Consider the following 26,430-nt stretch of genomic DNA (forward strand, 5'->3'; position numbering starts at 1 on the left):
TAAATAATCTTTAAAAAAAAAAAAAAAAAAAGAAAAAGAAAACCAAAGCTGGTGGCATCCCAATTCCGGACTTCAAGCTCTATTACAAAGCTGTCATCATCAAGACAGTAGGGTACTGGCACAAAAACAGACACATAGATCAATGGAACAGAATAGAGAACTCAGAAATGGACCCTCAACTCTAAGGTCAACTAATCTTCAACAAAGCAGGAAAGAATATCCAATGGAAAAAAGTCTCTTAAACAAATGGTGTTGGGAAAACTGGACAGCCACATGCAGAAGAATGAAAACAACCATTTCCTTAGACCATACACAAAAACAGACCCCAAATGGATGAAAGACCTAAATGTGAGACAGAAATCCATCAAAATCCTTGAGAACACAGGCAGCAACCTCTTCAGCCACAGCTGCAGCAACTTCTTCCTAGACACGTCGCCAAAGGCGAGGGAAGCAAGGGCAAAAATGAACTATTGGGACTTCATCAAGATAAAAAGCTTTTGCGTGGAAAACGAAAACAGTCAACAAAACCAAAAGACAACTGACAGAATGGGAGAAGATATTCACAAATGACATATCAGATAAAGGGCTAGTATCCAAAATCTATAAATTATCAAACTCAACACCCAAAGAACAAATGATCCAATCAAGAAATGGGCAGAAGACATGAACAGACATTTCTGCAAAGATATCCAAATGGCCAACAGACACATGAAAAAGTGCTCCACATTACTTGGCATCAGGGAAATATAAATCAAAACCACTTCACACCAGTCAGAATGGCTAAAATTAACAAGTCAGGAAACGACAGATGTTGGCGAGGATGTGGAGAAAGGGGAACCCTCCTACACTGTTGGTGGGAATGCAAGCTGGTGCAGCCACTCTGGGAAACAATATGGAGGTTCCTCAAATAATTGAAAATAGAGCTACCCTATGACCCAGCAACTGCACTACTGGGTTATTTACCCCAAAGATACAAATGTAGTAATCCGGGTCGCCTGGGTGGCTTAGTCGTTAAGTGTCTGCCTTCGACTCAGGTCATGGTCCCAGGGTCCTGGGATCGAGCCCTGCACAGGGCTCCCTACTCCATGGGAGGCCTGCTTCTCCCTCTCCCACTCTCCCTGCTTGTGTTCCCCCTCTCACTATGTCTCTGTCAAATAAATAAATAAAAAATCTTTAAAAAAAACAAAAAAAAAAAAACCCAAAAAACAAATGTAGTAATCCGAAGGGGCACCTACACCCCGATGTTTATACCAGCAATGTCCACAATAGCCAAACTATGGAAAGAGCCCAAATGTCCATCAACAGATGAATGGATAAAGAAGATGTGGTATACATATACAATGGAATATTATGCAGCCATCAAAAAAAAAAATCTTGCCATTTGCAATGACGTGGATGGAACTAGAGGGTATTATGGTAAACTAAGTAAGTCAATCAGAGAAAGACAATTATCATATGATCTCACTGATATGTGGAATTTGAGAAACAAGGCAGAGGATCATAGGGGAAGAGGAAAAAAACGAAACAAGACGAAACCAGAGAGGGAGTTATAACCATAAGACTCTTAATCTCAGCAAACAAACTGAGGGTTGCTATAGTGGTGGTGGGTGGGAGGGATGGGGTGGCTGGGTGACAGACACTGGGGAGGGTATGTGTTGTGGTGAGAACTGTGTATTGTGTAAGACTGATGAATCTCAGGCCTGCACCCCTGAAACAAATAATACATTATATGTTAATTAAAAAAAAAAAAGCTCTGTAATGGTACTATGCAAAACAGGGATAGCAGAGAGATGAAATCACTGAAATTCAATGAATTTAATGGGAATGACAGGATTCTGGAGTGGTAGAGGCCAATTAGTGGCACTTAACCAGCGACATGATGTGGTATTATTACAGGGAGCAGAGCCAGAGCAGCAATCAGGTCTGACCCAGATAAATCTTTGGCACTGGCTGTCCACAGGGCCATAACAGAACAGGATGATAAAGGATTATTAAAACTTTTTAAAATTGTTTTTTAAAAACTCAATATTTAGTGCTCAGAAAGCTAATTTAAATAAGGAGAATCACCACCCCTCACCTAATCCCAAGATCTGAGTCAGTCACCAACTACAATGCCGAATTTTATAATCTTGTCTCCTTTATAGTCTTTAGCATAGAGACCTGTGTCCACTTCTCAGGCTTAGTATGTATTCTGGGAAAGTAATTAACCAACCTTTGGGGGACAAATGAATACTGGCTCTGAGGGGGCTCTAATGCCACTGTGGTCCACCAGGAGATTACTAATAGCCAAGTGATAAATGGAGTTTGGGTCCATCCTTACATCCAGAATCTCTAGTGGAATACACATAAAAGCAACTGTTAGCGACTCCTTGTTGGTTCCCTTACTCATGGAATGAGGAACTATTATGGTAAAAAAAAGCCAAGCGAAATCTCTAAAACAGTCTCTCATTTCATATGATGTAAGGGCGATTTTTGTAACATTCTTATTCAACTTAAGTATGTGTCCTGTAGAAAACATACAAAAATAATGGATTCTCATAAATTTAATCAGGTAGTGACTCCAAGAAAACTGTATTTCACATAGGACCTCTTTGCTGGAGTAAATCAACAAGGTCACTACTGCCTGACATGGAGCTAGTGACTTAGTGATTTCTTCCCTCTTCATAATATATACTGGAGGCTGACAAACTTCTTGTAAGGGGAAAAAGAGTAAACATGTTAGTGAGATGATCTGTCATGCCTACTCATTTCTTCCAAAAGCAACCACAGGCAACAAATAGGTAAAGGAAAGGGCATCTGTGTATTCCAATAGAGCTGTATTTACAAAAACAAGTGGGAAGCTGGATTCCCAGAGGCCAGTTTGTCAACCTCTAGTACAGACCACAAGCAGCAGTTAGATTTTACCTACAACAACAGCAACACACTTCCAATGTCTTATATCTGGATTATACCAGTTCTCTAGTTCTCTGATAAAAACTGGTCTTCTTGCTATTCCTCAAGATATCAATACTAATCCATGAGAGGGGTGGGGAAAAGGGGAAAAAGATATCATATTAACCCAATATATTTATGGCATTTATGCTCCTTAGGCCAAGTAAATAGGAAGCAGCAACTACCTCAGCTACCAGGGCAAGACATAGGAATGCCAGAGGATGAGCAATAAAGACCATGAAAATTCAGGAGCTTGTCAGCACAGTGAAATTTCTAAGTATCCAGTGGTCCAGTCATATGAGATGTCAAGGGACAAGCTGCTTATAGGTGAGCATCTCTGAATTTTGGAGGCAATATAGATAGTACATTTGGGATTGCTGCTCTGACTCATTTACGAACTAACTCCCGGTTCTGTGTAAGTTCCAGAGCAACATGCAAGTTGCTCTGCCCCTTGAGCCACACTTCCAAGAAGATGCCTGAAGTGTCTGTAGCAGAAATGAATACTGTATAGAACTTCTGACAAGTCCTACAGGAGAATCACAGTTGAGAACCTTGGAATTCTGAAGTGCATAACTATTTTTCTGTTGTAAAGTAGTTATGGCTTGCTACTGGGTCTGTAGCAATTGAAAGACTGACCATGGTCCCCCAAGTTACTGTGTGTCCTGAGCTGCCCATCATAAAGTGAATGTTGTCTAAGTCATGAAACCATAAAGTTGGGTATACACAGCAATATTCCATCACAAGTTAGATGTGGCATACACGAGATCCAAGAAAATATGGCACAAGTATGGTACAAACAAACAGATCAAGAGATTCAGGTTCCCAAGGTGCTTTCTCCTGCTACATTGCCTCCTTTCTCTCCATCAGGACTCTGACATTGACTATGAATGAAAAAAAGTGGGAGGCCTGGTTTCATCATGATTCTGCAAAATATACTGACACTATTCAAAAGTACGGCTGAGGTATTAGAGCCCCACTGAGGAGTGGCTCTAAAGAACAACAGTGAAGGGAAATCTTCCCAGTGGCATTATGTTAAGCAGTGTACCTGAAGTTACCGAGTAGGAGAAATGGTCAGGGGCAAAGATTTACAGTGATTCACAGCAACTGGCCAGCCAAGGGCTTGGCTGGATAGTGAGGGACTTCGAAGAAACTAGACTGAAATCTGGTGGGAAGATTTCTGGAAAAGAAATAAGGACCAGCCTCTTGAAATGTGCAGGATATTAAGTATGAGGACATGTCAGTTCTCTGAGTATATTATGTCTGACTGTGAGGAACCTCTTAATAATCAGATGGGCAACCTGAACATTCTGTATCAATCAGTCCTATTCAAAAGGCTGATGAACAACAGTCTATACAGGCAGGAAGTGAGGTTACATATGGGCTCAGCAATATGGATTTCTATACATTTAGTAACTAGCAGTGAGCCCCCCTGATATTGCAGTGCTCCTTTGGGAGACCATGCCAGCTACTTGGTGGCATGCTGATTACACTGGACCGCTTCTATCATAAAAAGAACAGTAATCTATCTTCACAAGAACAGTCTATTATTCTCCATATAGAATTACTTTCCATGCCCACAGTATTTCTGCAAAAACCACCATTCCTGAACATATAAAAAGGCTTATTCACTGCTATATTCTACTATAATTCCTTCTGAACATGGAATTTCATTGTACAGTGAAAGATATGTAGCCATAGCCTCATGCCCATGGAAATCACATATTTTACCACATATGCCAATCATTAAACAGCTAGTTTGATAAAACCGTGGATCAATGTACTAAAAACTCATTACAGTACCAGATGGGTTCCATGACCAGTGTGGAGCCCAATATGGCGCTTGAACTCAAGATCCTAAGATCAAGACCTGAGCTGAGATCAAGAGTTGGACACTTAACCGACTGAGCCACTCAGGCACCCTGTCATTCTGAATGGCTAGGGTAAAGAATGCAGTACATGTCCTGAACCAAATACTACTATGTGAAACTAATTCTCCCACAGTTAGAATATATAGGTTGGAGAACCAATGATAAAAATTGGAGTAACACATATGTTAACTAACTAGAATTTAAATAAAAATTTGGAAAACAAAATTGGAATAACTATTATTTCAATGAGCCAACAGCAAAAATTTTGCTTCTCATCCTTACAACTTTAGGCTGTGCCTGTTTGGTACCCCCAAAAGAATTCCTTTACCAGGAGATACAACGAAGGTCCCACTCACCTGGAAGCTTAAGCTACCACAGGGATACCTAGGGCTCATCACAGCACTGAATCAACACACAAAGAAGGAAGCTGCAGTATGTACTGATATAACTTATCAATGAGAAACCGTTGTTCCTACACAGTAAAGCAGAGGAATATGCCTGGAAGTCAGAAGCTTTTCTAGGGTATCTCTTGGCACTGCCATGTCCACTGATAAACAGTCAAATGAGAAACTACAGCAACTGTATTACAGGAGGAATCATTATTGGCAGTCTCTTCAGGTCAAGTAAAATCAGCTGAGGTAATGTCTAAGGTAAAAAATAGAAGGAAGCCGTAAATACCTACTAGGGTTATGAGACTAGTTATAGAAATAAAGACTACCACAATTAAGCCTATACATATGGATGAATTTTTTATCTTTATCCCCTTCTCTCGGTATCTTAGTATGTAATAAGCGTTGTGACAATTGTAATTAACCCTGTATTTCAGTATTTAGCCTACAAAATATCAAAGAGAGATTGTGTATGTACAGAAAGATAAACGAACAGAATTCTAGGATGGCTACAATGACATAAGTTTGAGTCTCACCTTTGGAAGCGGGTGAGCCTATCTGAGAAGATATGAGACAGAAGCTGAATCATGTCCAACAGAAACATGACATTTTAAGTGTCTTTATTTGGGAGTTCAATAGGGGTAAAAGAGACACAAAGGACCCCTGAGTCGGAAATGGAGTGTATACAGTGCTGGACTGTCATCATCCAGCCATTGCTTTCATTCCTCTTCTAGAATCTCATCTACACTATACTACAGAGATGTGTATTTCCCAGAATCCCCTTCAACTGCAAGTTTGCCAATAAAAAGAATATGCACAAGATCTGGAAAGCAGAAAAGCAGTCCAAAGCTAGGTGCATCCAGATGAAATTCCACAGGAGCTTCCTGTCAAGTAACTGAGAACTACCCATTTTGTGTTGCAGACTGAGCCACATTACTGGGGCTTTGAAGAGATTCTTGATTGCTACAGCAATTTTCCAGGGAGCCATGAATAACTCTCAGCTTCGGTGGGTACTTCAGCATCTATTTTCCTGATCTTTCACCCAGAGTTTTCCGGAGTTTCAGCAGTCATTCCCTTGACCTTAGCTCCCCCAGCTCTGTAAACATTTGTGCAGGCCCTAATTCCTGTATTAAACCCTCCAATCCCCTCAGAATACATAAAGAGTTCCTGTTTTCAAAACAGAGTGGGAGGTTTACCTGAATACCAATATATGAATATCACCAGCAGAAAGTCTATCACAAGAGATTGTAAAAGTGATAAAGGCAGGAAATAGGTTAAAATATGTAAGGTATACAAACTATAAATATATTCACTCAGAAGAACTAATGACAGAACTAACTGATAATGTTCTAGAAGTTGTTCATTAGGCCATAAAACACCTGAATGAAGTTTAAAGAGCAGAAATACTGATCAAAAGGTAGTAATATCAGACAGTCAAAATATTAAAAATACAAAAAAAGAAAAAAAACCCCACCACTGTATAAAACCTGGAATTTAAAGACATTATCTTTTGAACCACAGAGGGAATAACTGAAACTGTAACATCAAGGAAATAACAGTGATGAAACATTTAGCCCCAATTTAGAATTTACTCTTTAATAAGTGAGCACAGATGAAACTGTTATCTGTCATACATATGAAATTTAAAAAGAATGGTAAAAAGTAATTTTCAACAGAAGAAATTAGGTAAAAAATTCAAATAAACCAAAAGAAGGAACTTAATGAATTAAAAAAGGAAGAAGCCCTGGAAAACATTTGAAATTTTCAAAAAATCATTTCTTTGGAAATCCAAGATATTCATCCATTTTTAAAAGCCACTAATGAGCTTATGTAGTCTGTTATTTTTTTAAATGTTTGAAAGAAACACTGACTATAAATAAAGTAAAAGACTTGACTTTATAAAAATATCTCAATTACTATATTGGCCTAAGATAAGTAAATCAAGGTACTGTGATTACATAAACAATTAAAATTTGAATCACCAATATTTTAATTTTAAATTTTAAAGTAACTCTTACCTTTTTGCTATTTGATTCTCAAGATGTTTAACTTTTTCTAGTAACTCTTTCTCAACAGCTTCTCTCTCCAATTTAAACTCTGTTAGGGCAGTCTGAATAGCTTCCTCTTTTGCACAATTAAGCTTCTGAATTAACTGTTCTCTGTCTTGTTCCTGGCTCATGACAAGTTTCTCTTTGTCTTTCTCAAGTTTCTGGATAATAGCTTCGTACTTCTCTTCCTGTTGGGTGAGTTTTTCATCTTTTTGTTTTTCAAGAGCACTCAATTCTGCATCCAATTTACTCTGCAGTTCAGCTATTTCTCCTTTCAGCTTTCTTTCTATTTCAAATGCTTGGTGATGCAATGATGTTACTTTGTTTAATTCAGCTTTAAGCATATCAGATTCTTCTTCATGTCTACTAATTAACTCTGAAATGCACTGATCTTTTTCAATTGTCATTAAAGTTCTTAGCTCTGCCAAGCCCACCTGATAGTTTTCATTATTATCCTGAATCTTTTGGTTTAGTTTACTTATCTCTACTCTCAAATTTTCTGTCTCTTGTTCAAGGAGAGATTTTAAGGTTTCCTTCTGCTGGGCTCTGCTTTCTTCCAGCAAAAGTTTTATTTCATCAGTTTCTGCTTCCTTTAATGCAAGTTCAACCTCTAACTTACATCTCATGTCTGACAAATCTGAAAACTTGAGTTTTAATTCCTGTAGCTGTTGTTCTTTTTCCTGGATAACTGTGGCATGAGACTCTTGTATCTGATCGATTCGTTGTTGATTTTCCTTTTTTAGTTTCTCCAAAGACACTTTATGGTCTGTCATAACTTTCTCAAACTCCTGTGTGTGCCTGACATGCAGAGCATCCTCTAGCTCCTTTAGATGACTTTGCTCTAAGCAATGAAGTTCTGTCCGCAGCAACTGCATCTTCTCATCATTTTCAACATGGAGCTTCTTTAAGTCTTCTAACACTATCTCTCGTGATTGTTTCAGTTCATTAATTTCACAATTTTGAGTGTGCATTATATTTTCCATTTCTAACAACTTCTGATCCTTTTCATTTTGTAAGCAGATGACAGCTTCTTTTTCATGTTTAACCAAAGCAAATTCATTATCTTTATTTTGTAAAACCTCCTCAAGGCATACCAAGTCTCCTTTCAGCTTTTTAATTTTGTTTTCATTTTCTTCACTTTCCTTTATTAGTGCATCAAGTTTGCCTTCATATTCACTTTTTAAAGACTGCAGTTCTTTTTGATGTTTTTCATTTAGTGTTATTTCCAGAGAATGTTTTACTTTTTCAATAATGTTTCTTATTTCTAATGCTGTACATTTTAAAGAATTTGAGAAGTCACACTGTTCTTTCTGTACAAATGTTCTGAAGTGGCAAAGGTCTTCCTTGATGGTTTGTATGCTGAAGTGCGAGTCTTGGGCAACAACTCGACATTTTTCCAATTGGACATTCAGAGAAGCATGATCTCCTAAATCCTCTTTACCGCATACATTTGTATCCTGCATCCGTCTACTGTCTATTGCATTGATAACAGATGAATAAAGTGATTCCACCATCATTTCCGGACTCTGTGGATCACTTATAGGATTAGGAGATGACAAATTTTCTTCTATTACAAACTCATTTACAGCAGACATAAAATCTGATTCAGGACTTTCTGCTAATGAATCCAAGTCTAATGAAACTTGGTGAATAGTCTGTTCTATGTTTGGATGGGGGATAGTTTCAAAATCAAATGTATGTGCATCGATGCTATCTGGAGATAACTCTTCTAAGGGACATACTGCAGGACATAAGGGATCCTGAACAGTGAGTGAAGGAGGAGTTCTTGGTGAGGTAGTAGTTGCAATTCCTGTTGCACTTTCTATCCGTGGTGAGGAAGCCGACGGTGGCGAAGTCTGACTCATGGATGCCTGGAAAAAAGAGGGATAGGCTTACAGAGCTGCAGCAACATTTTACACTAATGAAACAAACCACTTGAAAGAACTTAATTTGCCTTTTGTTCACTCAGTAGATCTGTAATGGTCTGTGACATTTCATCCAAACTTTGTGCTGCTTTTACCAAATTATGTAGAGCAAGTACATGCTGGTGTAGAGGTTCAAAGTCACAAAGTAAGGGGACCCTGAAACAGAATGCAATCAAATTAGATTTGTGATTTCATAATGAGAAAATGGATACCTACAACCAAATATTTTGATCTACGTCAAAAAAAAAAAACAGTACTATCATCCCCTTTCAAACAACACCAGAAATAGCTTAAGAGACCTAAGACATAATCATTAAAGTAATGAATTAAAACTCTCCCACAGAATGAAAGCTGGTGCAGCCACTCTGGAAAACAGTATGGAGGTTCCTCAAAAAATTGAAAATAGAGCTACCATATGATCCAGCAATTGCACTACTGGGTATTTACCCCAAAGATACAAAAGTAGGGATCCAAAAGGGTACGTGCACCCCGATGTTTATAGCAGCAATGTCCACAATAGCCAAACTGTGGAAAGAGCCAAGATGTCCATCGACAGATGAATGGATAAAGAAGATGTGGTATATATATACAATGGAATATTATGCAGCCATCAAAAGGAATGAGATCTTGCCATTTGCAACGACGTGGATGGAACTGGAGGGTATTATGCTGAGCGAAATAAGTCAAACAGAGAAAGACATGTATCATATGACCTCACTGATATGAGGAATTCTTAATCTCAGGAAACAAACTGAGGGTTGCTGGAGTGGGGGGTGAGGTGGGAGAGATGGGGTGACTGGGTGATAGACACTGGGGAGGGTATGTGCTCTGGTAAGCGCTGTGAATTGTGCAAGACTGTTGAATCTCAGATCTGTACCTCTGAAACAAATAATGCAATATATGTTAAGGAAAAAAAAAAAAGAAGAAGAAGATAGCAGGAAGGGAAGAATGAAGGGGGGGAAATCGGAGGGGTAGACGAACTATGAGAGATGATGGACTCTGAAAAACAAACTGAGGGTTCTAGAGGGGAGGGGGGTGGGAGGATGGGTTAGCCTGGTGATGGGTATTGAGAAGGGCATGTTCTGCATGGAGCACAGGGTGTTATGCACAAACAATGAATCATGGAACACTACATCTAAAAATAATGATGTCATGTATGGGGATTAACATAACAATAAAAAAGATGCAAAAAAATTATTTAAAATTCAACTTATAAAATTATTTTTTAAAGTTCCAATAATGCATATGAAGGAGTAATGAATTGTATGGAATAATGATATATATTAATAGCAAAATAGCATATTTAAAATTATCCAAATTTTGTATCTCATGGCAGTTCGATTTTGTATCAGTAAAAAAATTAAAATGGTGCAGGGAACATCTGCCCATGTTAGTCATTACCACAAAATAAACTCAAGATGGCAATGAGTGTTAAAGTGTGATAAGGCAATATAAACATGTTAGAAGAATATACAAGTATATACACATGTAATTTTGAGTTGAGGAAAGCATCTTTGTGATTATTCAGCAAATATGTATAACATTTCAATATTTCAAACAATATTGATAACAAAATTTTAAATATTTGTCTAAATTACAACACAAATTTAGAAAACCAGATTTGTTTTGTTTTGGTTTTGAGTTCAGACTACATTATTTGAAGTTATTTAATAAGTATTTTTAATATTTTAATAATTCTTTTTCCACAGACATTATTTTTCCCTTTGTTGAAAATGTATGATTAGTTTTCATTAACAGATGCAATACACTCAAAATTTCTAAGTTTTGATTTTAATTCATCCTATATAGTATTTTAAAATTATTGCATGAAAATTTAACATAGATGTCTAATGATTAGATGTTGATTGTATCTCATATTTTTCTAAAAATGCTGTTTATGTTGAGTATAATAATTTTTGCACTGGGAAAAAAAAAAAAAACTCTCCCACAGTATACAAAAAGTATAGAGTAATTACTAGAAAAAAATTAATTACATGTAAGGCACTAATTTCCTTTATCTTCATTTTCTGATCATTTGCATATTCCCTAGAAATTTCCTAAAGCAGCATAGGAAAGTCAGTCTATCATAAAATATTTCTATATGCTGGCATCTCCTGAGACTATCAGTGCTACTTTCTATAGCTCCAAAATAATGAAAACATTTTAAGATGATAACTAAAGTTAAAAATACTAATGATATTTACCTGAGGAGTGGCTGAACTTCTGAAGGACAAAATGACTGAAGAAACTGTAAATCTTTTAATGAAATATCTGGAAGTTCACAGTCAAACTTTCGAGGCTTCTGTGTCTGTACCCCCCCAAAAATAAAATAAAAAGATAAAAAAATTACCAAAAAACACAGGGTACAAATTTGTAATTTTTCACTATGATTAACTTCAATATAACAAAGAAGCAAAAATGCTACAAATCATCTACTGACATTTAAGAAATAGAATAAAATAAAAATGAAGAACTATTCAATGACCAACATGGTAAACTATTTTTCTGAGTTGTAAATGACTGAGAACCATAGCTGTTGGTGATCAACTGATGTGGCTGTTCCTCCCTTTCTCATCATCTTTTTAAAACTGGGGTAGTATCCTGTCAACATTAAAGGAACCCATTTGTTTCACCAGCACATAAGCTATTCCCAAATTTTTGTTTTACTTATAACATGACCATGAAGATCTCTCTAGCCTTAGCTCTATGTCTATTCCTATCATTTATTAGAATGCCTTGTTGTTTTAATATGGTAAAAGGTTTTTTCCTATGTAACATGTCCTTCCTTGCCTTTCACTTGATCTTTCCACTCTTTTCAAAATAACTTAGTCAATTTCAGCTTCTTAAAAAAAATTACCTGGTAAGTCCTACCATTTCTTTATAATATTGCCAAGAAATACAACTTTTAAAGTAACTCCGGTTGTTTCAATCATTACCTAAGCAGATTTAGAGATGTCAAGATGCTCTTCATTAAACAGAGGTCCTAGATAAATGAGTGTGGGAAACCCTATTACATTACTCATTCTTAGATATTAAAAAATACATACATTTAAGGCCTAAGAAATCCTGCAGTACAAAAAAAATGTTTAATAGCTAAACAGTGCATCTGAAGAGAAAACAAACAAAAAACCTGAAGCATTTCCGAAACTTCTCTGACCTGTGGAATCATTTTTTTCACAAAATAAAATGAATGGTCCGCACTAATCCTGATTTAAAAACACACACTTATTTTTCAGGGTTTCAATGAAGGCCACCTGAAGAGTCACCCTATTCTGATTTGTAAACACATGAATAAAATGAGGGTGGTAGTGGTGGTGGTGAAGAAAATGAAAAGGGGAGAGGACAGAAGGAAAAGAAAGGACAGGGAGGGGGAGAAAATAAGGGAGGGGAAAGATAAAGAGAATGAGAGGAGGGTGAAGGATGAAGATAAAATAATAAGAAAATCTACTCCTACCAATCAACAGCTTAACAGTGTAATATGGCTTATCCTCCTGCGTTATGAAAACTCCTGATCAAAAACTATGAATATTCTTTAATAAAGTTTCATGATAACTCGCTTTTAAAACCAAAAACATTTTTATGTTGATAAAAAGAAATTCTATATGTTTCTGAAAATATCTCTACTTCTGAAATGAGGTTTGAACACATACAAAATTTAGTCATGGTTAGAAAATTAATACATACACAAAAGGATGGGGGCCAGGAGTCCAATCCCCTAAACAGACGATTTCTTAAAAAGGACTTTCCTGTGTAAAGAAATTAACAATATGGTTATTTTGTAACTTTATATTTCAGGGGAAAAAAAAATCTCTGGTTTTTGAAAAACAAATGAACAATTCTTCATATTTAAATTTTAACAATGGATTCAACTCTACAGACCTTAAAAGGAATGTTTCTCCAGATTTCAATGGTAACTACTATCACATACATGCTATATAGTAACACATTCTTATCTACAAATAAAAACAGCATTTTTCATTAAAAATAAATTAGTAAAGAACACTTACTAAATAATTTCCCAAAGGATTCCCTTTTTGACTTTTCAGCTTCATATAATCGCTTTCCATCTTTGACTAAAGCACCAACCCACTAAGAGGAGGAAAGCTTACATTAATATCACACACCAATTCATTAAGGCTCATACACAATGAAAAGAGAATTCAACTTGCATACCTCCCTGTAGTGTTTTATGAACATTTTTCTCCTTACAACCTCAACAACAGCTATGCAGTACATCTGAGGAACTGTACTAAGAGCTTCAACAATTTTGACTCTCTCTAACAGTTCTATTACGAGGCGGAGCAAAGCTTGCAATTTCTCTCCATCTTGATCAGCATGAAGCATTACAAAGCAACACCACCTACAGAATGAAATTGAGACACACAAACTCTATAAGAATAATCTAATCCCAAATTAATCAACCAATCAAGTATTTCAATATAATGCCAAGAGAAAAATTACTCCATTACTTGGCAGAAATTTAAAAAATCACTTCAAAACATCCAAAATTAGATGTAAGAGAATCACTTACTTCAGTCTGACATGTAGGTTATTTGCTAGTTCCTGTTTGGCAGTGGTACACTTCTGTTTAATATCCAACAGTTTTCTATGATTTTGCAACATAATCATCAACTGATTTGCATGACTCAGGCACAAATCAGGTAATACAGATGCATCCTTCAAGTTTTCAGCTCTCATCTGATTAGCTAAAAATCCCTTTGAGAGAAAATATTTTAAAGGACATTAACTTGGTTTCATGAAAGATACCAACATTCATTTAAGAAGAAAATCTTTGTTAAATATGACTGCTCTACTTTTAAAGAAGATTTTAAAATCCACTATCCTGAATGTAGACATGTTCATAAAAAAAGATCATTTTTAAGAACTCTGCTCATCTAGTTGTTTCATTTTCATGCTAGGAAAAAAAAAGAAACCCACTGGGAAGACAGAGTAATTTATCCAAGGACACACTTAATAGTTAAATTAGAATTAGAACCTAAGTGTCTAGACTCCTACCACACCATGGGTCAGTCAGAGCATGACATTAAATAAAATATGGTCACTGATTTTAAGCCATGAAATAACTGACTTAATCTAATCAATGATATTCAATAGTATTTTGTACCCTTCCCCAAATGAATAACAATTGACTGTACTTTTTATTAAGAAGTCATTACTCTCTCCAGTATTTCTGGACTATATTTTGTTCCACTATATATATGTATCAGTGCTCATATTAGAATAAATTAAATGTTTACAATACAATTTTACAATACATTTTATTATTTGGTGTAGGTGAGCTTTGCATCATTCTGCTAAGTAGGGATTGTGTTTAGGCTATAAATTAATTTAGACAGATGTGCCATATTTAAAATAAGGTAGTTGTGTGCAGAAAACATTAAAAAAAAAACAAACCAACAGCAAACACTTAAAAAAAGGTCCAAAGACATCTTGATGAAGTTATTACTAAGCATTTTTATTGTATTTATAGGTTCTTTTTCCTACTCTGCTTACTAAACAGTTATTGTGTTATAGTTTTACAATTTGCAAGTCTATCTGACTGCCATACTTGCTACTGTAAATAATTATCTTTCTAGGAACTTAACAATATGGCCGGCAATAGCGTGTCTTTTAACTTTTTGGTAGCTCTCTCTCTGTTTCTGTTTCATGTCTTCCTAAATTTCAAGAAAATATTTAAATTTAAATGACATGTATTAAAGTTAAAATCATTTAATATCTGAAAATAAGACAATTTCAATACAAATTTTATGCTTTACTTCCTTTTCAATACACTATATGTTCCACTGTGGCTATATTTTTTCTGAATTTAAAAATAACTTATTGCTTTTATCAATTGTGTTAAAATCTTAATAGGTTTCCACTACTTTTTAATGAATCCAAGAAAAACACATAATCAATCCCCCAAATTAAATTCTAAACCACTAATAAGGAATTTCCTGACACCAAAAGCACAGACATGCAAATGCTGCCAAAAGCAAAAATGTGAATCTGTTTGTTTGTTTATTTATTTATTTATTTATTTATTTATTTTGCGAGAGAGAGAATGAGAGAGCACGAGAGGGAGGAGGGTCAGAGGGAGAAGCAGACTCCCTGCTGAGCAGGGAGCCCGATGTGGGACTCGATCCCGGGACTCCAAGATCATGACCTGAGCCGAAGGCAGTCGCTTAACCAACTGAGCCACCCAGGCACCCTGTTTTTTTTTTTTTTAAAGATTTTATTTATTTATTTGAGACAGAGAGAATGAGAGAGACAGAGAGCACATGAGAGGGGGGAGGGTCAGAGGGAGAAGCAGACTCCCTGCCCTTTCTTTCTTAATTTCTACACCCAATGTGGGGCTCAAACTCATGGCCACAAGATCAAGAGTCACATGCTCTTCCGACTGAGCCAGTCAGGTGCCCTGGAGCTTATATTCTTAAAAAAGAAATATCATTTAAAAGAACCCCACATAATCACTTAAATTATGACATAGGCTAAGTACAACATGCTAAGAGAAAATAAATCTGATCTGATCAAGACTGTAAAATCAGAGAAAACTTGTTTGTGGAAGTGATGTCTCAGTTAAAACCCTTGCCTCTATACATCCCTTGGCAGCCAAACACATAAAAATATAGGAGTGAAAAGTTGCTCCAACAGCCACATATCACCTAACTTCAACAGGTTATCCCTTGTCTCTCATGAGCACATTTAAAATTATCTTATTATAGCCAGTTTCTCTCAAAGCCATTCACTCAGGCAAGCCTAGCTGACATCCATGGCTCTTAGGGCCTTGATTTGCATCTGTTCTACAGTTTTGTTCTGAATATGTAATACACTTATATTAAAATGTATGTAGGAACATCAAAAAATATTCACTGAGGAATAATTAAATGAGAATTTGCCTCTCAATGTCAAAAAGGACTATAGTACTTCAGGTATCAATATCAAAGAAAAACATATTTTTTAAAGATTTTTATTTTATTTGAGAGAGAGAGAGAACGAGCTGGGGGGAGGGGCAAAGGGAGAAGGAGAAGCAGACTACCTGCTGAGCGGGGAGCCTGATGCGGGGCTCAATCCCAGGACCTTGAGATCATGACCTGAGCCAAAGGCAGACGCTTAACCAACTGAGCCACCCAGGTGGTCCAGAAAAATATATTTTTTAAAAGTAAGAGTATTATGCTTTAAAAGTTAAATTCTAAGAGCTATGATAGCTGAAAACATTAGCAAAAGCTGGGAATAAATTAGGGGGAAAGAAGATGGTTAGACAAGGTACTTCTATGATCACAGGATGCCAAAAATTAGTTTTCAAATTTTCAAAGGAACAGTATAGGACTTGTCTACTAAATTTTTTTCAGTTTGGGTTCAAGAAACCCTGGAAGAGTCAGCCCTGGAAAGCAAACAAAAATATAGGAACAAACAAAAAAGGATCAAGAAATGCTTCTTCTATTTTTTAAATAAAATAAAAAAGTACTATTAGCTCCTTCATCAAGCAACTACACTTCCAGAAAAATTACTTATCCTTGTATTACACAACTCCATTTGCCTAATCCAATGCAGATGAGGATAACATCAGCATCAGATTTTTTTTAATACAACCAAATGCAAAACCATTCATTATAGCTGCCTGATTGTAGTAGAGATATTACACACACACCCCTCCTCCAAGAGATTTGAGAGTAAAGAAAGAGAGAAAATAGATTATCTAGATAAGAAAACAGGAAGTCCTGGTTTATTCAATCAGAGAAACAGTTATAAAATCTGGAGATTTTCTTTTTCTTTTTTGACAGAGAGAGACACAGTGAGAGAGGGAACACAAGCAGGGGGAGTGGGAGAGAGAGAAGCAGGCTTCCCGCAGAGCAGGGAGCCCGATGCGGGGCTCGATCCCAGGACCCTGGGATTATGACCTGAGCCAAAGGCAGACGCTTAACAACTGAGCCACCCAGGCGTCCCTAAAATTTGGAGATTTTAAAGGAATGATGAATTCATAAAATTAAAAACAAAAAAATGACTAATACATCTGACTACGTCAAAATTTAAAATTTCTGTGTAACAATCTTTATAACACTATCAACAAAGAGACAGCATCTGTATTATTTACAACAGACAAAGGATCATCTAGATTATATATAAAATAAATTCTTACAGAAACATTAGGATAAAAAATTGGCAAATGAAAATTCAGAGGAAACAGATGGCAAATACTGATATAAGGGAAACTGCTCTTCTCAGTAATTACTGGGAGTGTGGACTGATTTTTCCTTTATGGATGGTATATTATAACATTACTAATTAATATTTAAAATGCACAAACACTCTAGAGTATAGCCATTCCATTACTGAAGATTGTCCCTAAAGAAAATACTAGAACATGCACATAATGGCAGACATGTACTGGGATAGTAAAACAATGTTTGTAACAAGAAAAACTGGAAGCAACCTAAATGACCATCAAAAGGAGTCTGGTTAAATAAATTATGTTTGACTCATTCTATTGAGGGTTAAAAAAGAATGATATTGGAGAAACAACAAAAAAATCAGAAATTCAGAGCTGTCTCAAGTGATGGTAAACTATAATTTAATGGTAATGCAGACCAAGCTTCCTGTGGCATTAGTTACTAGAGATGTAAAAAAGCAGTGAAGGAGAAGGGCCAGGATCTAGGAGGAGGAAGAAACCTAGGGAGGCCAGTTAAGCAACTAGAAATGCTTTGCCCTAGAGACAAGTGCTGATTCCTGAAGAGGAGTCCAAAGCTAAGAACTAAAAAAAGCAATCCTTCTGACATTCTCAAGGAGCTATGAAATAAGAAACTGGAGATCAGTGCCAGCCAAAGGAAGTGAAGATGGAAAACACTTTGTATTATTAGTACCCGGAAAAGCTATATCCTATGGAATAAGAGTCTACAAAAGCAGACTGTCCATCACAAGGACTGGAAGACCAACTTCCCATCACCTAAATCCCTGAGGTTGGATTAAGATGATATAAGATTGTGATAACCCCTACCACATGTAAACAAATTCTCTCTAGAAGTGTTATCTTAAGCTTCATATTTCCTGTTTTTATTTTTTTAAGATTTATTTGTCAGAGAGAGAGAGAGGGGGAGAGCATGAACAGGGGGAACAGTAGGCAGAGGGAGAAGCAGGCTCCCTGCTGAGCAAGGAGCCTGATGTAGGACTCCCAACCTGAGCAGAAGGCAGATGCTTAACCAACTAAGCCACCCAGGCATCCCCTGGGTTTTTCTTATTAAAAATAATTAGGCACATGAAAAGGCAAAACCACATGAATTTCAACTATAGGAAACAACAGAAAATATCCACAGACACACAGGCACAAGTAATGGAGTTACTAGATATAGACTTTTAAATTACAATATGGTTAATGTAATCAAAGAGATGATGAATGGGTCTGAGTATCTTGGTAGATAATTTGAAACTATATGAACAAAAGAACCAAACTGAAACTGTGGAGCTAAAAAATAAACAAAAATTATAAATCAATAAGTGGGTTTAATAACAGCCATTCACAGCTAGAAAAAATTAATCTGGGTCAATACAAAATATTTGGAATAAAGCACAGATAGATATAATGATGGGAAATACAGGAAACAAGGGTAAATGGAAAGAATGAGATGAAAGCTCTAATACATGTGTGACTGGAATCAATGAATGAGAAGGGAAAGAGTAAGGTAAAGGCAAAATTTGAAGAGAAACTGGGAATTTTCCCAAAAGATATGCCATTAAGCCACAGCTTCCAGTAGTGCTACAAGCCCAATGCAGGAGAAATACAAAGAAAGCCACATCTTGTCATATTATAGTAAAACTGTTAAAAAACAAACCAAAGGCAATGTGTTAAAAGTAAATCACTGACAGCCAATTAGATTCTATATCGAGAAAACATCCTTCAGAAACAAACATGATTTAAAGAGATTTTTAAATGACAAAGACTAAATTTGCCACTAAAGGATACTATAGGATACTTTTTTTTTTTTAAAGATTTTATTTATTTATTTGAGAGAGAGAGAGACAGAGATAGTGAGAGGAAGAGCACGAGCAGGGAGGAGAGGGAGAAGCTGGGAGCCCGATGTGGGGCTTGATCCCAGGACCCTGGGATCATGACCTGAGCCGAAGGCAGATGCCTAACGACTGAGCCACCCAGGTGCCCTACTATAGGATATTCTAATACATATCAAACTTACAAGGATGCATATGTTACTTAAAAGGAAAAAAGCTAATATGGAAGATAGAATAATAAATAATTTTTAATGATAAATTTTTTAATTATATATATATATATATGTATATATATATATATATATATATATATATTTTTTTTTAAGAGAGAGCAAGTGACCAGGGGTGGCGGGGGCAGAGAGAGGAGAGAATTTTAAGCAGGCTCCATGTCCAGCATGGAGCCCCACATGGGGCTCAATCTCACAACCCTGAGATCATGACCTGAGCCAAAATCAAGGGTCAGATGTTTAACTGACTGAGCCACCCAAGTGTCCCCCAAGTTTTTAAACTTTAAATTTAAATGATAAAATAATCTGAAGGGCAAAAGCAGAAAGGGATAGAATTGGAAGAAAAATTAGAAATAAAAAATTAGAAATAGTTGACTTAAAAACAAATAGTAATTATATTAAATAAATGGATTAAATATTCTAATATTCTAATCAAAAAATTTCTCAACTTACTTTGAGGCCATCATAAACTCGGTGCCCAAACTTGACAAATACATACCAAATGAATAATACATACACACAATATAATTCAGTTTGCCAAAATGTTACACTCAATTCAGAAATACATAAAAAAGACAATATATTATGACCATGTTGAGTTTATTTCAAGAATCTAAGGATGGTTCAAGATTAGAAGTAGACTATAACTTTCTTAATCTGATAAAGGGTTTCTATTAACACAAAGAGAAAAAACTAACTACTAGAAACATTATAATTGTGAAATACCACTTTCTATAGATCAGGAATTAAACAAGCACACCCACTATCACATTCTACTCAGCAATGGTACTAGGGGATTCTAAATCAGTCAAAAGCACAAGATAAAGGGGTTCAGGGGGCGCCTGGGTGGCTCAGTTGGTTAAGCGACTGCCTTCGGCTCAGGTCATGATCCTGGAGACCCGGGATCGAGTCCCGCATTGGGCTCCCTGCTCGGCAGGGAGTCTGCTTCTCCCTCTGACCCTCCCCCCTCTCATGCTCTCTCTCTCTCAAATAAATAAATAAAATCTTTAAAAGATAAAGGGGTTCAGTTCACAATAAGGTGGCTGGATCCAAAATCAGGAGAAAAAAGAGAGTCTGGGAATGACAGATAAATTCAATTAGGAAACTATAAAAATGCAATAAATATTTTAAAATTTATTTTAGAAGAATAAAGCAAGGATATACACATTTTATCTACCCGCAACACACTGTGTATAATGCTATGCAAGTAAAATAAAACATTTATACCCATTTATATGTTCTACAATTGGAGGAAAAATACTGGCAGAGGAACATTAAACTAGAAAAGTGTGTGTTAGAATCAAGATTATGCAAGTCAACTCTTTCGCTGTTTTGCCAGAATGGATGGAGGACCAAATCATTAGTGTGGCAGAAAATGTCTAGGCTAACCGCTCTTCGCAATTCCATCACTTTGTTTTGGTTATAAGTCTGAGAACAGAGTTCTTGGAACACTGCATTAAATTAGACCTAAAAACCTAAGTATTAGTAATCTCTAAGATTTTATATTTTCCTCCTGTCCTTTACAAATCTCATGTATTCTTCTTTTTTTTTTTTTTTAAAGATTTTATTTATTTATTTGACAGAGAGAGAGACAGTGAGAGCAGGAACACAAGCAGGGAGAGTGGGAGAGGAAGAAGCAGGCCTCCTGACGAGCAGGGAGCCCGATGCGGGACTCGATCCCAGGACCCTGGGATCATGACCTGAGCCGAAGGCAGACACTTAACGACTGAGCCACCCAGGCGCCCTCTCATGTATTCTTCTTTAGTTTTCTGAGGGGGGGGGAGCAGGAAGTACTCAGATGTTTAGTACAATGACTGCTTTATCATGTTCCTTCCACAGGTTTTTTCCCCAGCTGCTGACAGCATTTTCATGGTTTATCTTTCAGCTACTACCTAAAGTGGCCTCAGCTCATTTTATCAAACCTGAACATTAAGAACGTCTCTTCTTCCTTATTACACGGAAACAATACTATTCATTAACACTAATCAAGGATGAGGTAAAAATGATGGTTTAAACAAGTTGATATTACACTTAATACTGGTACAGAGAAACTACGAATTGCTTTTCCTGAGAGAAGTCTGAAATGAGTACCTGAGCGAGTTCCTTCTGTTCATTCACCAGTCGGCTGCAGCTAGCGATCATCTGGTCCAGGGCATAGAGCCGGTCTTCAAGTCCTTTAATGGCTTTCATGTTCTGATTATCAAGTTTGGCAATAGTTTGACGGCATTCTGCTATAAATGGTCGAATAATCCTTGGATCAAGCTAAATGACAACAGAACATATGAATGAAGTTTTCAGCAAATAGTTTAAAATATATTTCTCACTATTTTGACACACAGCTTCAGAGGAAAAAAGTTGAAAAATATAGAGAAGTAAAAGCATGGGGAACCTAAGTTATACTTTCACAAAATTGAGAGCAGGATAATTATGTTAATAAAAAATTACTGATTATTTTAGAATAATTAGGAATATAGTGCCAGGAATTATAACCTTCCAATCAATGCCACAATTTAATCAATCCTCAGTATCACACAGAAAATGTTATTTTCAAGGTCTTACAAAGTAAAGCAGAGTTAAAACACATTCTTTGTTCAGTCTTAAAACTCTAATTTCCCTCAAAACATATCAATATCTTCAAAGTGACTTCCCTCCTGGAGGTATCTTTACTATCAGTCTCTATCTCCTAAAGCAATTTGCTTGATCAACTCCACTTTTTTTTTTACTCTTCAATCTCTCCTGTTTCCTGGCTTTATTTCTACAAATTTTCTGGAATTCATGGAACCTAATTTCTCTCAACACTGTTCCCCTTCCCTTGAAAGAATACACTGTGTTTTTATGTGTAGTCTCCATTAAAACCATTCTGCCAAAGATCACCAATGACCTCCTTTCACGTGAGGCTCTTACACACTGAAAACAATCTTTGACAAACTCTGGAAGCTTTGGGGTACTACCTCACTGGTTCCTCCACAGTACCCTTCCCTGGCTCTTTCTCCTGTCTAATCCATAAATACAGATAATCCAGAAGGACTTTGCGCTCAGCCCATTTTTACTATTTCTTATATGATTTCAGCATTAAGCATAAATTTCTATGGAGCTCCCCTTTTGTAATCCCTGATTCTTCTCACAGATTTTCAGCTTGTGTTTCTGACCACTTACTAATATCTCCATGTGAGTATCAACCATGTTATCTATTATTATTAACTCATTATAGTTGTCTTCTGTTGAAATCCCTAAATGGCTTCCTTTTGCCTACAATGACATCCAAAAAATATAGCATAGTAAAGGCTTCAGTGATTGGATACCACTAAATCTTTCCAAGGCCTATCCTCTTTTTCAAACTGAATTACCAATTACATCCAGACAAGCCCTGTGTTTCTCTACCTCTGATTTTTCTTCATACTGATCATCCTGCCTAGCTGTTTGAAAGCCCATCTTTGCCTCTACATAAGGATCCTAGTCAAATACTGCCTCCTTCATGATGTCTTCCCTGATCTCTACAATCAAAGGACCATAAAATATTTAATGTAGTGTTTGGTACACAGAGAACATACAAAGGCAGTTAAAACTGAACTATTTTATTGTTATTATCAATAATCCAGTGTAATTAATAAGAGGCTGCATTTGCAACACTACAAAAAAGTTAACAGAGCCACTACTTATATATAGACAGCAGTTGCCCAATATAAATGAAGACTTTACATACGTTAACATTTTCTCACTTTTCTTAATTTCACCGTAACTGAGTCCAATCTGCACACATTTCTGATCCAAAGTATTGTACAAACCAAAGATTAGCTATAAATCATTAAGGTGATAAAGGGCTAAAAAAGATTTAAATAGATTCACATTTTTAGCTTGTGCAAAATTACAACTACACATGGGCTTCACATAGCAATGATTTAAAGAAGAAAAAACAAACCCCAAACCAGGGCTCCTGATTATAATTCTGTATTTCATAATTCATTGAGAGTGTAATACAACTACACTGATAAGATGGAAGAGTGTTTGTAAATCACTTGAGTAGCAGTTACATAACTTGATTTCCTAAAATCTTATTCTACTTAATATTTTATTTCATTTGTCCACAGGTAATAAAAATTAAAATTTCTAGATGGAGTCTCTGGAGAAATTTTTTATTTTATTTATTTGTCAGAGAGAGAGAGCAAGCGTGCATGCGCACAAGCAGGGGGCGCGGCGGGCAGAGGGAAAAGCAGGCTCCCTGCTGAGCAAGGAGCCCGATGTGGGGACTCGATCCCAAGACCCTGGGATCATGACCCGAGCCGAAGGCAGACGCTCAACCGACCAAGCCACTCAGGAGTCCCTCTGGAGAAATTTTTAATGATTTTTTTTTTTTAAAGATTTTATTTATTTATTTATTTGAGAGAGAGAGAGAGAGAGAAACAGCATGAGAGGGGATAGGGTCAGAGGGAGAAGCAGGCTCCCTGCTGAGCCGGGAGCCCGATGTGGGACTCGATCCCAGGACTCCGGGATCATGACCTGAGCCGAAGGCAGTCGCTTAACCAACTGAGCCACCCAGGCGCCCAGGAGAAATTTTTAAAAATACGTATTTTAAACCACAAAATTCTATTAATAATTATTTAGGAAATTTTCAATAATTGAACACAGTGCTACACTAATATTTTACTCTTGGGCTTTTCCATTGATATCTAGAAAGATTAATATTGTTGTCTTAGAAGAGAAGAAACTAAAAATTTTCTTACCCTCTTCATTCTTCCCATCCCACCTCTAAATCCACGCTCACTGCACAGAGCAAACAATAATATTTCAATAACAACACAAAAATCCTGAATGAAATACTACAACAAGATTCCATAAATTATGCTGGTATTAATCTGAACAGCTTAGAAATGAGCTAAATGTGTATATTTCCAACTATTAATCATCAGATATACAAATGTTTGCCTTTTACAGTATAACCTGAACTAGAATATCCAAGATTCATACGAACACACTACAACCTAAGAAAATATGTGAGTACACAAAAATGCAGCAACAATTCTAAATTTTACTTGGTATACGAGGGAGAAAACTAAACAGGTCATGAAAATGCCATCTATTAATCCATCCAAGTATTATAAAACAGAGGATTCAAATGATGTAGGGATGGCACGAGTAATAAATGAATGGAGGTGCCAGGATTCGAGCCCTTATGATGCCCAATCTTAGGCAAGTCCCATAATGCCTATGTCTTGACTAGTTTCTTGAAAAAGATCTTTGATTTAGGCAGTTGGAAATACACATTACAAATACCGCTGAAACTGGGATTAGTATGTAAAAATGATGCCTTTAAACAGAATCTGCTTTTATAAGAAGAACATCAAACCTTGGCACATTTTAAAATTCACTGGCAAATAGCACTACTACTATCAGATGAATCAAGTAGGTTAGTTGTTATGGGTAATTATATAATAAATGTGAGATAAAAGGAAGGCATCTCTGATGAGAGAGAAGTCCTATACTCAGTTTAATCTATCTTTAGAAATGCCATCAGTGGCAAAGAATAAACTACCAAGAGGAGGAAAATATTAATCTAATAAAAAACTACGACAAGTGTTATTTATTACACAGTATATCCCATGAATACAATATTCCACACTGTAAAATACAGGCAGAAATATATAAACAAATATATAAATTCTTCAAAATGTGTTTTCATTGCTTTTGAACAAAAATTTTTTAATCTAATGGGCATGCACAACTGAAAAGAAAGCTTTATTATATATAGACAATATTTTAAGCTATGCTAACTCATTTTATAACAAGTGACTATAACCAAATAAAAATTTATATTTTGCTTTCATAATATAATGGCCATGTAATCTATCACAAAGACTTCAGATACTCTTGGTATGTACTATGAAAGTAAATATTAACTTAGGTCAGTAATGTGACACCCTAGTAATAATACTACAGCTAACTTCTGTTTTCTGTAGATATAAATTCTTATGAATTTTCATTAAGCCAGAAAAGGATGATCATTGTTTCTTCTCTCTTGTCAGGTAAAGTGAATAAAAATGATATGGCTGTGCTGGATTTCATTTAAACATGCAAATGCAAAGCCAATTTCAAGTCCTTTTAAAAGGGAATTCTCCTCATAGTCTATAACCCCTATTCTGACTCATGCAGAATTATATATATACTTCAATCACCCTAATTACAATCATGTACCTGACTTTCCAAAATCATGAATTAGAATTCTTAGGCTACTAAAATGTCAACATTTTAAACAGGAATACTAGTTTTCATTCCTTTTAGGCAGTAATCTTTGCATAATATATTACATACTTCCATGCCCTGGCAAATATCTTAATTGAAGTTTTCTTTGACGACAAATAATAAATGGCCAAAAAGAAATGCCTCCTTTAAAGGATGTCATCAAGGAAGTGGAAATTTAAAGAATTAAGAAGAAACCTAGAATTTCTTTAAGTTTTTCATTTGGAAAAGGTATGTGCTATTTTCCATGCATTCCAGACAATGCACTGCCTTTCTCAATACTCAAAGAACAAGTCTCTTTTCCAATTAAGTGCCCTTTTAAAAAAGGTTAACTATCGTGGCAATTATCTTTAGACAACAGCAGCCTTCAAAATACTATTTTGTTTTTACTGTATAACTGAAACATGTGCCCATCAACTTCCTTTCTGAATTCAAAGATTTTCTATCAGCTTATGGATCATTTATATTTTAAAGATTTATTTATTTTAGAGAGAGAGAAAGAGAGAAAGAACGTGCATGAGTTAGGGAAAGGGGAGAGGGAAGAGAGAATACCAAGCAGATTCCCCGCTGAGTGTGAAGTCTGACATAGGGCTCAATCCCAGGACCCTGAGATTGTGACCTGAGCCGAAATCAAGAGTTGGCCGCTTAACTGACTGAGCCACCCAGGCGCCCATGGATCATATTTTAAGAGATATTTATTTCCAAGGTCTAAGAGTTTTTGGAAGTATATTTAGAGAAGAACTTAATCCAAAATACAAGCTAACTATAATTACAAAATACAACCAAGAACACAATGTTGGAATTTT

The 26,430-nt window shown here is 36.1% G+C and overlaps 1 protein-coding gene across 6 annotated transcripts in view; it reads right to left on the reverse strand.

The window, feature by feature from the left end:
* The window catches only part of RB1CC1 (RB1 inducible coiled-coil 1), a 93,158-nt gene that overhangs the window by 31,010 nt on the left and 35,718 nt on the right, over positions 1-26,430 (reverse strand). For all 6 annotated transcript variants that reach the window (XM_035011149.1, XM_035011143.1, XM_035011148.1 and 3 more), the window contains 8 exons: positions 21,482-21,652; positions 13,693-13,877; positions 13,335-13,521; positions 13,169-13,250; positions 12,846-12,907; positions 11,366-11,469; positions 9,191-9,317; positions 7,207-9,107 (listed from right to left, as the gene is read on the reverse strand). In XM_035011149.1, the coding sequence (XP_034867040.1) occupies positions 7,207-9,107; positions 9,191-9,317; positions 11,366-11,469; positions 12,846-12,907; positions 13,169-13,250; positions 13,335-13,521; positions 13,693-13,877; positions 21,482-21,652 (2,819 nt within the window). The remainder of the gene's footprint in view (positions 1-7,206; positions 9,108-9,190; positions 9,318-11,365; positions 11,470-12,845; positions 12,908-13,168; positions 13,251-13,334; positions 13,522-13,692; positions 13,878-21,481; positions 21,653-26,430) is intronic.

The sequence above is a fragment of the Mirounga leonina genome, unplaced genomic scaffold (assembly GCF_011800145.1).
Source record: "Mirounga leonina isolate KUSES-001 unplaced genomic scaffold, KU_Mleo_1.0 Mir_165, whole genome shotgun sequence".
NCBI classification, from domain to species: Eukaryota; Metazoa; Chordata; class Mammalia; order Carnivora; family Phocidae; genus Mirounga; species Mirounga leonina.